The sequence below is a fragment of the Amblyomma americanum genome, chromosome 7 (assembly GCF_052857255.1).
Source record: "Amblyomma americanum isolate KBUSLIRL-KWMA chromosome 7, ASM5285725v1, whole genome shotgun sequence".
Lineage (NCBI taxonomy): Eukaryota > Metazoa > Arthropoda > Arachnida > Ixodida > Ixodidae > Amblyomma > Amblyomma americanum.
The window spans coordinates 67944353-67958163 of record NC_135503.1 but is presented as its reverse complement, the minus strand read 5'-3'; the positions used below and the strand labels follow the sequence as shown (position 1 = coordinate 67958163).

At 44.7% G+C, this 13811-nt stretch overlaps 1 protein-coding gene across 1 annotated transcript in view; it reads left to right on the top strand.

Annotated features, from left to right (window-relative positions):
- The window catches only part of botv (exostosin like glycosyltransferase 3), a 14741-nt gene extending 930 nt beyond the window's left edge, over nucleotides 1–13811 (top strand). The window contains exons 3-9 of the mRNA XM_077632454.1: nucleotides 195–1698; nucleotides 2846–2947; nucleotides 3491–3645; nucleotides 7370–7497; nucleotides 10526–10670; nucleotides 11720–11848; nucleotides 13182–13811. Of these exons, the coding sequence (XP_077488580.1) occupies nucleotides 195–1698; nucleotides 2846–2947; nucleotides 3491–3645; nucleotides 7370–7497; nucleotides 10526–10670; nucleotides 11720–11848; nucleotides 13182–13391 (2373 nt within the window). The 3' untranslated portion in view covers nucleotides 13392–13811. The remainder of the gene's footprint in view (nucleotides 1–194; nucleotides 1699–2845; nucleotides 2948–3490; nucleotides 3646–7369; nucleotides 7498–10525; nucleotides 10671–11719; nucleotides 11849–13181) is intronic.

Sequence of the window (13811 nt, the reverse complement as noted above, 5' to 3'; positions counted from 1 at the left end):
TAAATTTTCTGCTGCATGCAGTGCTGCAACAGAAAGCTGAGCGTCTACGACCTAGAAGTGCCAAATTTTGAGCTTTAACTCGAACATGCTACACCCGATCTTTCGTGTTAGTGCACTGCATGCTATAGTCGGCCTCTGTTTCTTGTTTTCTGTACATTGTTTATTTGTTAATTTGTTTTTGTTTTTTCTTGCAGGCTGAAATCTTCACCTTGACTCAGAGTGTTGAAGAATCGAAGCGTGGCTACACCCAAAATCGCCTTGAGCTGGACCGCATCAAGCTTTCTCTGAAACAAGCCGCCTATGCTCGCGAAGAATTAGAAAGCCGGAACATACCACTTCTTCGCCCACCTCTGAAGCTCCTATTGGGAGAAGATGCTCGTCAGCTGTACCTGCCGGCATTAGAGCCGTCACCCAAGTGCCAGATGTACTCGTGTTTCGACTACTCGCACTGCTCCCTCACTTCTGGCTTTCCAGTTTATTTCTATCCAACTGATGACTCGGTCCTGGACCCTAATGTCAGGGCCTCCGTCGCACAAATCCTCGACACAAATGTTCATGCCACTTTTGATCCAAGTACTGCATGTGTCTATGTGGTAATCCTCAACAACAACTTGTCGTCAGGCTCAGTGGCAAATTACCTTCAGCAGCTGGTTCATTGGAATGGAAATGGGCGCAATCATGTTGTAATCAACTTGGGGAGTGCAGCTGTCCTTAACGAAAATTATGTGCAGCGAGCCATTATTGCACAGCCGTCCGGAGGTGCGACAGATTTCCGACAGAAGTTTGATCTCATCATACCACCGGTAACTTTTGGAAAGGAGCCAGAACACCTGTGGCAGTCGACACCAGTGATTGTACCTGCTCGCCGACGGTATCTCCTGAGTTTTCACGGCAAGCTTGTTCATGGCACTAACATGACTGTCACAGCCCGTGCAAATGAAATGATTGTAAACCTTCTCAGAAAGATGTCGCAGGGCTTTGACAATGAGTTCAACTTCAGTTTTACGTGCTCCGCAGGTGAAAATTCATCCTATGTGCCACATGAGTGGGCTTTGTGTGGCAATCACTCGAGTCGTGCCCAGCTCTTGCAAGAGTCGACATTCTCTCTCATTTTTGCTCCTCCCACTGACTTTATCTCGACCGCCGGCTTTCTGACGCGGGTCCGTGAAAGCCTCCAGAATGGAGCCATTCCTGTCATTCTTGGTGGAGATGCTGTTGAGCTGCCGTTCGCAGAGTTTGTCGACTGGTCACGGGCTGCTATTGTACTACCGCTGGCCCGCATCACCGAAGTCCACTTCGTCTTGCGGACTTACCTGGACGTGGACATTGTGGAGCTTCGCCGCCGCGGCCGTCTGGTTTGGGAGAACTACCTGTCTACAACGTCTCGTGTGATCAAGGCAACGCTCTCGCTTGTTCGTACACGACTTGGAATACCTGCTCCACCCGCGCACGAGGAAACATCTCCGAGCGTGTTCAACAGCACTTTTCGTCCACTCACGGTGGAAGCTGCTCCAAACACGGAGATGGATGAAATGCTTGGCCCCATTGAGCCACCATTTCCGTCACTGACATATCAGCGGAACTTCTCTGTCACTCTGAATGACCGGATGAAGGTGTGGAACGAGGAATATGACCCGCACACCATGTACCCTTATGGAGCCCAAGACCCTATCCTCCCTTCTGAGGCCAAGTTCATGGGTGAGTGAGTTAGAATAGGTTGAATCTGCATCCACAAATTACGTAATTAAAAAGGTGCCCCTTGAGAGCCAATTTAATGGGGCAACGGTGAAATCTGGCTTACTGCTATCATGCTCTGGGAAGTGTTCTACTGTGCTAGTGCTGTTTTTAATTAATACAAAATGCTTTTCAGCCACTTTTTGTTGTTCCTAGGTAGGTCTGTCTTGGATTCTCAGTCCATGGGGTGCGGTTTACATTTTATATGTTTAACAAACTGTCTCGGGGCAGTATACCTGTGATTATTTTTCAGTTCAGTTTCAGAGTGGCTTAAATTTCCAGCAGTTTGAAAATTGCATATGTACAAAAATGAAATAGCAGTCTTAGTCTGGCTTTGTTGATATCAGTGGTACCAATGGTGAGCTGAAGTTTTTAAATTGATTTGTTTGTGAAAATGGCCATTGCTGCTTACTCACTGAGTTACACATTATATACTAACAGTACAGAAATTTTTCTTGCTTATCTGTACTTGAGAAACTGAACTTGCTTGTTCACAGTCAAGCTTCATACACACTGCGGTTGTGTTGCTTCTGTTGTGTTTAAAAACATATGAGACTGCATTGCTTGTCCAGTTCATCTGAAATTGACAAAAGAATTATTGTTGTGTATAATGTGGCCACAAACAAGTGAGCAGCAGAACTGGCATCTTGGCCAGGTTTGCATTTAGAAGGCTTTCTTTTGTTTAGTTCAAACAAAATATGTAAATACTGATGCCAGGTTTGGATTTGAGCAAGCAGGGTGTGTATTTTTAGTTTTGCTGGCACTATAACACAAGCCCCAGAATGCTATTTAACAAAGCTATGAGTGCGGATCGACATCAGCACCTTGAACTTGACCTTAGTTCCTCTCCACTCAACTTATCTGGCGGTAGGTAAGGCACCCAGAGATGTTTTTTTGGCATTCATCTCAGGTGTCCAGAGCTGCACCAGGGAATTTCAATGCTGTACTCATATTTTTTAAAAGATTGCTATATTTGTGATACTCAAAAGCAATTCAATGTGTGCTATATGAACGTTTTATTTTCACACTTGTGTAGTTTCCACTTGCCTTATGTGCCTGTGATTAACATTTGCACCTTTACCTCTAAATGATGTGCATTTCTGCCTTGCAGGTTCCAGTTTTGGCTTCAGGCCAATTGCGCAAGGTGCCGGCGGCTCTGGAAAAGAATTTGGTGAAGTCCTTGGTGGCAATGTTCCCAGGGAACAGTTCACAGGCAAGCTGCCTCCTGAATGTCCAGTTAAAAAATACTGATTGGAACTGGCCTAAACAGAATTCTGGCCAAAGCAGCCGAATTCTGTGCTTTGCTTGCTTTGCCATGGTGGCTGATAGAATAAATTTTTTTAATGCTGAGGAAGTGCAGATATTGAAGATTGCAAATGCAAATTGTACATTTTCTATTTATTGATTTATTTTCAGCTTGGGATCTTTTAATGTTCTCTCACAACTGAATGTTTAGATTTGTTGTGAAGAGTTCACCCACTATTTTCATTTTCCTTTAGTAGTGTTCACGTGGTGCGGAGCAGCTGCCCGCGCGCCGCCGAAACCAAGAGGGGGGGGGGGGGGGGGTGAAGAGGAGAAGGAGAGAGAGAGAGAGTGAATCCAGGTGTAGCTATCACGTCACTCTAGGTTTAACCAGAGCTAAACCACAGCAATCTTAGTTTGCTGATCACCTAACTGCAACCCAGCAAAGATACAATGCTCTGGCATCTCATGGAATCTGACCCTTGGTCACCTTGCCACCCATTTTTGTTTGCAGTGGTGATGCTGACCTATGAGCGGGAAGCAGTTCTGATTGACTCTCTTCAGAGGCTGCACAGCCTTCCTCACCTCAATAAGGTGATAGTTGTGTGGAACAGCTTGAAGCCACCATCCCCGGACCTGCGCTGGCCTGACATTGGCGTTCCTATTGAGGTGGGTGCAGTCACACTTGCATTCATCTTTGTATCTTCTTGTTTCGGGCCTCTGAATTTCTCCATAAAGAAAAGGATGGAAGATTACGGCATACTGCATAGCCGGAAGTCGAGTGAAGCAGTGTTGTAGGCGTTACCGAAAAAAAGTAACTCAATACATTACTCGTTGCGCCAAAACGCATTACCGCCCTACGTTACCTACAAAAAAAGGTAACACCTTATCGTTACCGTTACCGAAAAAAGTACCGCACGTTACTTTGCCGTCACTTCATGGCCATTAATTTTAATTAGTCGTCACCTTAAGAACTTACGGTAACAATTTTATGAAGCTCACATTTCACATAATACTTCAAGCCCAAACAAGATTTTGCACGAAATCCAGATATAACGAGAATACTTTGCACAAATGTGCAGGAGCTTAGCAATGTTATAGTGGCCTAAAGTTGCCTTTAGAGTTACATGCGATGGCTTCTAACTCTGTGGCACATGGTGAAGCCATTTTCTGAATGTGACATTAAACACAAAATGACATTTCATCATCAATTCTAACTTCACAAAGAAAACATTGTTGAACTCACAACAAATTTAAGGTAATTCTGAAAACTGTGATGTTCCAAAATGCTCCGCATGCTTCCACGCTTTAGAGAGTTGTGTGTGTGAGTGGTTTTGGAAGGGGAGGTAGGTGAAGGCAAGAGTGTGAATGCGAGTTCGTGCACATGTTTCGTGCTTTATGGCTATTCTCTTTTTTTTTTAGTTGGGTGCGTTGTCGAGGGCAGGTGTTTTCTAGCATGCATGCAAGCCGCAACAAGGGTCGTCGAGAGCACCTGTACATTTTGTTTATTTACAATATCACTTTAGGTGTTCTGCGCTTTTTTTTTTTCTCAAAAAGGGGGTGGAGTGGGTCACAATTTTAACAAAAAGTAACTAGTAACGTGACACCTCACTTTACCAAAAAATGTTAACGTAAGTGCGTTACCCGTTGCAGTTCCGAAATGGTAACGAGTACGTTACTAAGTTACCGAAAAAAGTAACGCGTTACCAGTAATGCCATTACTTTTAACTCGTTATCACCAACACTGGAGTGAAGTACGAAATGGCCAAGAGCGCACGAACAGTTGTTTGCAGTCACAAATTAAAGCCTCAGCGTGTCGTATATACCCGCTATGTGCAATGTCATCGTGAACGCCATTCTTTTCGTAATGTCTAAGATGTTTTTCCTCCTTTGACGTGTACTATAGTCGGGTACAACGTAAGTCTGCAGTGAAGCTCGACCCACATTCAGGACCGCCACACAGAATTCCTCCACGACAAAAAAGTAGTCCGTTGTTAACTTTTTCTGTTAACAAGAAGCTGACCGCCAGATGAAATTACAAGCTCAGCAATTTTGATGCCTCTAGCTTGTTTAACACAGTTAAACATTAAAAATGCTGATTCCGTTTACTGTTGGGATTGGTCAGCGGAGTAACATAGGACACTGAGTACCATGGCCCATGATTACCATTGATTTAGTGCTGTCTCTCTTCCAAGCCCACAGAGACGGGATTAGAATGCGCAGGCTCCTTTGCCAAGCCATGTAGCCCTAGCAAGCCGAGCACCAGGCCAGGTCAAAGCTTGTATCCATTTTGAGGAAACCGGTGGGTAACCGGCCGGCAGTGGGAGTTCAACCAACCACCTCCCGAAGCCGAAGCGAGTGCTCTACTTCCCAACTGTTACCAACTGCTGTTTTTTTTAAGTTGTATCCTACTGCATATATCGTGATACACCGGCAGCATTACGTTCTCAGAACTCTTGCCTATACTTATAGTACCTTGCCTCATTAGGTAGTATACTGGATTTGGGATTAGAAGGTCATGAGGCTTATTCCCAGTAGAACCAATGCAGTCGTTTCTTTTTTTTTTTTAAGAGGTGAATCTTTCTTTCATTTGGCTCACCTGGCGTCGGAGGGCATGTTACAGAGGAAAAATTAGTCTGCATAGTCAAGAAAGTGGGCATGCATGTAGTGAACATATAAGGATTGAGGTGCAGTAGCCGACATAATACGTTATTCACTCGCGTAATTTGTGCCTTTGCATAATTTGCGCTCGCTAATTTATTACCGGGGTTTATAAAAAAAAAAGCTTTTGTGGCATATTTTAAGGTCCCTGCTGCGCCAGACCACTAGTGTGCACATGAGTGTGCGCTAGGCGTGCTTGGGAAGATCGGTGTGGTCGCTTTGGCATGCGTGGCCGCGGAAGGTGGGAGTGGCAAGGGGACGATTTGGGCACCATTTAACCGGCTCGCTCGCACTGGCAGTCGCGCTCTTCCCGTACAAACAGTTTCGAGAGCAAACTTCCAGTAACGTTCGGTGCGCAACGGAATCCAAAACTACTGAACCGTTTGATGTTCGGGTTGACACCAGTCAGCCGAGCTGCACGCGACTGCACCGTTTTATCATCTTGTATCTCCATTTGCCTCTCACTGCTCGCTTTACGATTGTATCACTGCACGTTTATTGCTCCGAGCTACATGCGCTCCGCCATGCCATCCTGTGGGAACGACATAACCTGGGGCGAGGTAGGATGGGTTATGTGTCTTACATTTGGAGTCAACTTTTAACGTAGGCCTGGAAAAAGGGCTGAGAAAAAGGCATTTTTGGGTACACGTACATGTCTGAAGACTGCATTGTGGCAGGCGGCCCACCTGCCCACCGAGTTGTGGGCAACCTTCTAGGTGTGTACACCTAGAAGGCCCTCACCTGAGTGAAGGCCTTCAGGGTAAGGGCCTTTGTGGTAAAGGCCCTTAAGGAAAAACGTCTCATGGTAAAGACCTTTAGGGTGAAGGCCTTCATGGTAAAGGCCTTTAGCACGCAAGGACCTTAAGTGCGCACTGTAACTAGTGCTACTGCGCGATATTCCATCCTTAGCCATGATAAACCATCTGCTAATTTTTTTAGTGTGAAGGCACTTCTAGAAGCACTCCCTGGGTTTCAACGGTGTCTGTATGAAGCCTCTGAGTAGCAAGTGTAACTGGTGCACTGGGTCAGTCGACACCTCAGTTGCATTGTGAGTAGGTGGGTTTTCTTTTTACAAATTGAGGCAGTTATGTGCCTGTCCTTTTCTGAAAAACCAGCAAGGAAAGGTGCATAATTGGCTCTCTTGGTCAGTGGACACCTCAACTGCACTTTCAGGTATGTGGGGGTGGTGTCCACCTGCAAAAAACTGTGCTTTCTCACAATATTTTGTGCAATTAGCAATGCTAAACTGCTGCCCCCCCCCCCCCCCCCCCCCCTTTTTTTTTTGGCCAGAGAGAAGTGCGAATAGGAGGGTCAACGTATAGGCAGCAGTATAGCACAATATATATTGTACATTGTGACCTTTGTAGAGTTTTTTTAGGAAGTGTTCGCGAAATCGTCATGCAATTTGCACACCCCCTGTTTGAAGCCTTAATTTGTAATAATATTACTACTAATAATCATAATAATATTTATTAGCACTGGAGAATTGCTGGAATTCATTAGCAATACAAATTTCATGCCACTGGTAGCAAGGCATTTCTAATAAATTGGTGCAGCTCTCTTTCTTGCATTTTAGTGTCATCCAAGGATTAGTGTGTTGCCCTATGAGTTGCTGCAAGAGCTGAAACAGCTCCTTTGATGTGACGGAAGTCTGCACTCATTCAATTTGTGGAGTGTCTGGTTTGCTGCATGCAGATGAAATCAAACTTGAAAATGCTTTCTTTTCTGCCAGGTTGTCCGCGCAAAGAAGAACAGTCTGAACAACCGTTTCCTGCCGTTCTCCTCGATTGAAACAGAGGCTGTGCTTTCAGTTGATGATGACACCCATTTGCGCCATGATGAAATAGTCTTTGGATTCAGGTAAATCTGTGCATGTGTGCATTTGGGGGGGGGGGGGCTCATAATGGACCACAGGCTTGTTCGTTTGTTCTCTCCCATGTACGAAATATTTTCATGTACAAAAAAATTTGTCATACTAAGCAGCAGTTGTCTGTGGGAAAAGTTGTAAGTTAGATTTTTCATTGGAGTATAAACGGTGTGTAAATTGTAGAAATAAGATATCTTGAGATTCCTGTGGTTATTCTTTAACCATTGCAAACCAGCTAATTATTCCTTAGGAAGTATCTGTGCGGTTATCTAGCGCTTCAGCATAATTTTTACACAGTAGTTTTGTATGAAAGGTTTCAACTCGGTTTGTTGCAATTAAATTATTTTCAGTTGTGATTACTATGCTCTTGTGTACAATTTTGTTAATTATTGTCGGCATGGGCCAGGTGGAAAGTACTGCTGAATTTCATCGCAGTTTCCAGTGAGCCTAGAATAGGAGTACAATGTAAAATTGCCGCACTCAGGTTAGCTCATGTAGTAGCACTTGTCTTCCAGTGTGTTCAAAGCGCTGTCGAAGATCTTGTGGTGCAGTTGATGAATTTGTCATCTAACGTTAATTCTTCACAAATGGGCAAGTGAACAAAGCAAAAAATGAGCACAGGACAAGCACCGCCTCGTTATTAAGGGTTGTTATTGACAGTCCCGAGAAAAAGAAAAATGGCACTGATCACACGTTCATTTTGCTGATATGTGTATATGTCAATTGTTCCCTTTGTCAATAACAGCCTTTAGTTTCGAGATAGCACTTCTTGTCATGTGGTTATCGTTCCTTTGTGTACTTCCCTGCTTGTGCTGATTTAAAATACGCGATCACACTTCCAACTATCCTGGCTGTCTGTACTTCTCAAGTTGGTGTTTATAGAGCACAGCAGCAAAATGGAGCAACCTAGAAAGAGGAGCAGCCTAGGTGCGTTGTGGAATGTGTTGAGGCCCTCAAGAAGAGTGGCGGAGGGCCGGCCAAAAGGTGGGACTTTGCGCACTTGACCGATTTCTTGACGTCCGAAAAACTTCGCGTGGTTGTCTCGGATAAAGAAGGTTATTTCGTTACGCTGCCAGAGAAACTTTTCCGTGAGAAGGCTAGGAATTCAGTTGCCAAAAACTTTAAGCCTGTGCGTTCCAGTGCCCTTAAACAAAAAAGCGAGGCGTTAAGGCTGGTAGGTGATATGAATTTAGTTGGCCTGCAAGCATCCATTAAGAAGGCGAAAGGCAACTTTTTAGAAGTGTTTTTTGCTGCCAAAACTCATAAAACTGACATCCCCTTCCGTTGCATTGTTACTGAATGGGGAACTTGGCAACATGCCGTTTCAAGTTTTTTGCAAAGTAAATTGTGTTCACTGACAGTAGAAGACCCGTTTCTTGTATCTAATTCCGAGGCGGTTGTGCATTATCTGAAACTAAATAATCCTGGTGGGTGTGACATGTTTAGTATTGATGTGCAGGATTTATTCTATTCATTGCCACATGATAGGCTCCTCCAGTGTGTTAAGAAATGTATAGTAGAGGATAATGATGAAGAAGCATTCATTTCAAAGTGTGGCGTTTCTGTGGGCTCGTTTTTGGAGCTTGTGTCATTTTATCTCAAATCCACATTTGTTGATTGGGAAGGCAGGCTATATGTTCAAAAAACAGGAGTGTGCATTGGCTCAAAAGTGGCTCCGGTACTTAGTAATATCTTTCTTTCCTATGCAGATAGGAGCATTAAAGTTAACTTAGACAACCGTGTAAAACAAATCTTCCGGTATGTAGACGATTATCTTGTTTTTGTTGAATCCCATGACTTCAAGGCACATGTGGATGACATTTTAAAGACTTTTGAAAACTGCGGGTTTGGTCTGAAATTTACCTTTGAATTACCGGAAGATAATCAGCTGCAATTCTTGGATATTAGATTGGAGAAAAAGGTGAATCATGTTTGTTGGTCCTTCCTACAGCGGTCGGAAAAGCCCTTGCTAAATTATCAGTCTGGGCACTCGAAAATAGTTAAATGTGGCATAGCAGTGTCTTGTTTAGGATCTGCACTTACTAAGTCATGTATTCATACTTTAGGCAGCAGTTTCGATAAGCAAGTTCAAAGGCTAAGGTCAGCGGGCTTCCCCAAAGATGTGATAGCGCTTGCTAGCAACAAGATCCTGAAGAAGATGAAGTCGTGTGGTAGACATGAAGCACAGGAAAATTCCGGCAATGACAGAACGAAGTATGCGGTAATACCCTACATTCATCAGTTATCCCATAGGCTTAAGCAGGTTGGCACTAGATATGGGGTAAAAGTGCTCTTTTCGGTCCCTAATAAACTAGGCAAGGTTTGTGCTATTGTTGACAAAAGAGCCCGGGAACAGAAGCAAATAAGAGGCAAAAGAAAAAATGCATGCCAGGTGGATCATGAGTCAACCTTTGTGCCATGTGCAGAGGGAGTGGTTTATGACATACCTTTTAAATGCGGCAAGAGTTACATTGGGCAAACCGGTAAATGCATAAATACACGCTTACGTCAGCATAGAACCTCTTTGAATGGTGCTCCTTCATCAAATCTGTCCCTTCATTACAGAGATTGTCTTCTAAACAAACCCGGTGTGTCTAACAAAAAAGCATGCTTTCCTCTGCTTAACAGGGCTAAGATTAAATTCAGACATCCAGATCAGTTAACTAGGGAGTTGTGTGAAGCCTATCACATTCACAAGAACATCGACACGTGCGTTAGCACACCATCTGTAAACTTACATGAGTGTGAAATTTTGTATCTAGATTTTTAACTCTCTTTTGCGTGCCTGGTGGGGGAGGCGCAGGCGCTTTGGGTTGTCAGTTGTGTGCATATAATCTGTGTTTTTTTCAAATAAACTTTCAGTTGTTAGTAGCGCTTGTCCTTGTCTTCCTTCTCTGTTCTTGTTCCTAGTCGCAGCGCTGGTGAAATTGTGATTATAGAGCACAATGAAAGCAAAAGTTCCGCCAGCCGCCACTTCACAGCCACTTGTGTTGCCATTTGTTACTTTGTTGGGGTCTGCAGGGTGTGGCGTGAAGCTCGGGACCGCATCGTGGGCTTCCCGGGCCGCTACCATGCTTGGGACGTGGGCCACAAGTCATGGTACTACAACAGCAACTACTCATGCGAGCTGTCAATGGTGCTCATGGGTGCGGCTTTCTTCCACAAGGTATGCTGGGCAGAACATAGTATCTGTATTGATTGCATTGCGCTTTTATGGAATGGGATACCTGTAGTGTTTGGGCTCTAAACCTTGGTCACATTTTAAGAAGCGTTACAGTCGAGAGCACTCTTAAAAGTAGCAGAAAACAATGGAGGAAGCAGACATATGCAGCCTTTGTCAAAAATATATACCACTCAAGGAGTTTGCTTCTAAGGGGTATAGTGGGGTTCTTGTAACACCTATGGAAAGCCTGACCTCCTGTGGTCTCTGTCCTCTGGGAGGTTTTGGAATGCTGCTGATGCAAAACAAGCTATACTGCATGGCCCACAAGAAAACCTGCAAGCTGTACGATTTTGGCAAAGGCTATACCTGCTTTGGTTGGGTACCAGTGGAAGGGAGGGAACCATGGAGGGCCATTTTGACGATTTGCTCCTTCGGTGCTTGAGTTGTTTCTTGTAGCAGGGTGTTTGCAGCTTGAAGGCTTAACAAGTGCATAATATATGTCCCGTATATCTGTGTGGTAGTGAACAAGACTCAACTTTGAGCAACTATTGGCAGCTGTTAAAAGGCTAGAAGTTGCCTAGAAGGGCCAAGTGTCTGAAGGGAATGAAAGAAATTGAGAGCAGGCTTTCTGTTGAGACGTCAGCACATTTGTATTTTTCTGGCTTGAAGGACAAAAGCTGGAATTTGTAACCACTTGAGATGAGAACCTCAAGCATCTCTGCATTATAGTTTATAAAAATGCCGCAGCGGTGGCCTAGTGGTTTGAGCATCTGCCTCGCATGTGGGAGGTGCGGATCTGATCCCCAGTGCCGCCGGGTACCTACCGGTAATACAATGGATACAAGCTTTCCCCTACCTGGTGCTCGGATTCTTTAGGGTGAAATGCTTGGGAAATGGGTGGTCTTTGACCCCACCAAGAAAAACTCTGTTCCATGGCGCTCTTTGGCCACAGATGCTCTTGCGCCATAAAAATTCATCAAAAATGCCCACGTCAGCAAGAAAGTCTTTGTTGATTGTAGAAACTGAGACCCTGTCTGTGTGTGCACATGCAGTACTACTCATACGTGTACACGTACGTGATGCCTCAAGCCATCAGGGACAAAGTGGACGAGTACATGAACTGCGAGGACATTGCCATGAACTTCCTAGTCTCACACATCACTCGGAAGCCGCCTCTCAAGGTAAGAACTCTGAAATAGTTAGGAACACACCAGATGTCACTTGAGGTCCAGACACTGCTTGCATAGTCAGCTTTGCTAGTACTGAATATATCTGAGGGTAGTCTTTGACTAAAGTATATAACATGCAGTTTTAATGCATTACTTACTTGGTTGCAGTTTCGCTTTTCTGCGTCCACACGTTTTATCTATTCATTTGTCTATATTTGTGGGCAGACCTAGATAACAGCACAGTGCACCCTAGTTATTATCAGTGAAGACTGTGTGCATGACAGTATATAACGTACACTGCATGCATCGTCATATGGGTAGGAGGCCAGGTTTTTCATGTGACTGGGGTAAGCTTGTGAAATGATGCGGAGGAAGAATTTGTAGACATAGATGATAGCCGCAAAGAGTACATGGTCTTCTGTGGTAGGTACTGCAGAGGAAGTGCAATAAATAGTGTTTGAAGCATGCCTAGATGCACGGGGGACTACGCTACTGCAGTAGGATGATCCCGGACTAGTCTGCAAACTTTGATTTATGCTAAATATAAAAACCCCAAAAGCTCAAGACACATTAGAGAGGGAAGTGGCTACTTGGGAAACGGAAGTGCATTTAAACCTGGATGTAACCAACCTTCATATAGCGAATTCCTCGATGCGTCGCGAACTTTCTTAATTCCTTGACGTCGCCCCCATCGGAGCAAGTGTATTTATGCAGTTCGTGTAATGAAGGTGTCACAGTGGTTGACCCTAAAACAAAGAACTCACCGCGCTGATTATTTATTAGCCAGGGATGCAGTACTTAAAATTCATCCAAACCACCCAAAAGTTTCGTAACGATTTAACGGTTGTAATAGCGACGTTGCGAAGGCAACAACCGGAATCCACAGATGTGATTGCAGTCAGGGTCAGCCATCAAACTTCCATATCCAGTGGTGGGCAAAGGAGGATCGGGGTACTGTGAAAACTTATCCAGTGACTGTAGTGGCTGGCGGTGATGGTGTTACAAAGTGACCTTGCCTGTGATTGGTTGTTTGCTTCCTCACCTCCTGTTGCTTTCTTCATGATTGGTGTCACAATGAAAGGAATTAAACACCAAATGGGACTTTACAGATTGTGGTGCCTGTACAAAATATGGCCCCTGAAGCCCATATTCTGACTTTGGTCCCTACAGTGAATGACCCCCGGGAGCACCGCACACATTGACCAAAGCTGCGGAAGAAGTAACGTTCACTCGCAGTGAAAAATGCAATCGCACTGTCTGCACTCACCTCTGGGCAGTCAACGTATTTGAATGTAGTGTCCACACACTGAGTTACTGTTTGCGTTTCGTGCCTTTTTATTCTCAGGTGACGTCACGGTGGACTTTCCGTTGTCCGGGTTGCACGGTGTCGCTGTCAGAAGACAACTCGCACTTCCAGGAGCGGCACACGTGCTTGAATTTTTTTGTCAAGGTGTATGGCTACATGCCCCTCCTATACACCCAGTTCCGTCTGGACTCAGTTCTGTTCAAGACACGCATCCCCCATGACAAGCAGAAGTGTTTCAAGTTCATCTGAGCTCCACTCTGTGCATGTCTTCACACACAGATTGGTGCGACAGCCCGCAGCTAGTGATCAACCTTCAGTGGACTTCATGATGAGCAAAAAAGGGCTGTAGCTGTTGTTGGTCACTATTACGCTCTGAACGAAGTCAGTTAGCATGTACTTTTGCTGCCTGGGGCTCTACCTGACTCTGATACCCTGTGGGCGGGGTCGTGTCATAGCGGGTTGCGACAGCTACCAAGCTTGAGGTTGGCAGGTTGGTCCAGAACAAACCAAATACACCGTCATGTGCGCACAGGTTTAAGGGCTAATGTATAGTTTTGCCTGCTGATGAACCTGAAGGGTCAAATGGTTGCCAAAGATGAAAGTGTGAAAGATGGCTGGTGTTTCACTTTTTGGTGACTAATGGCAATTTATGTTTTTAGTGGTGACCGC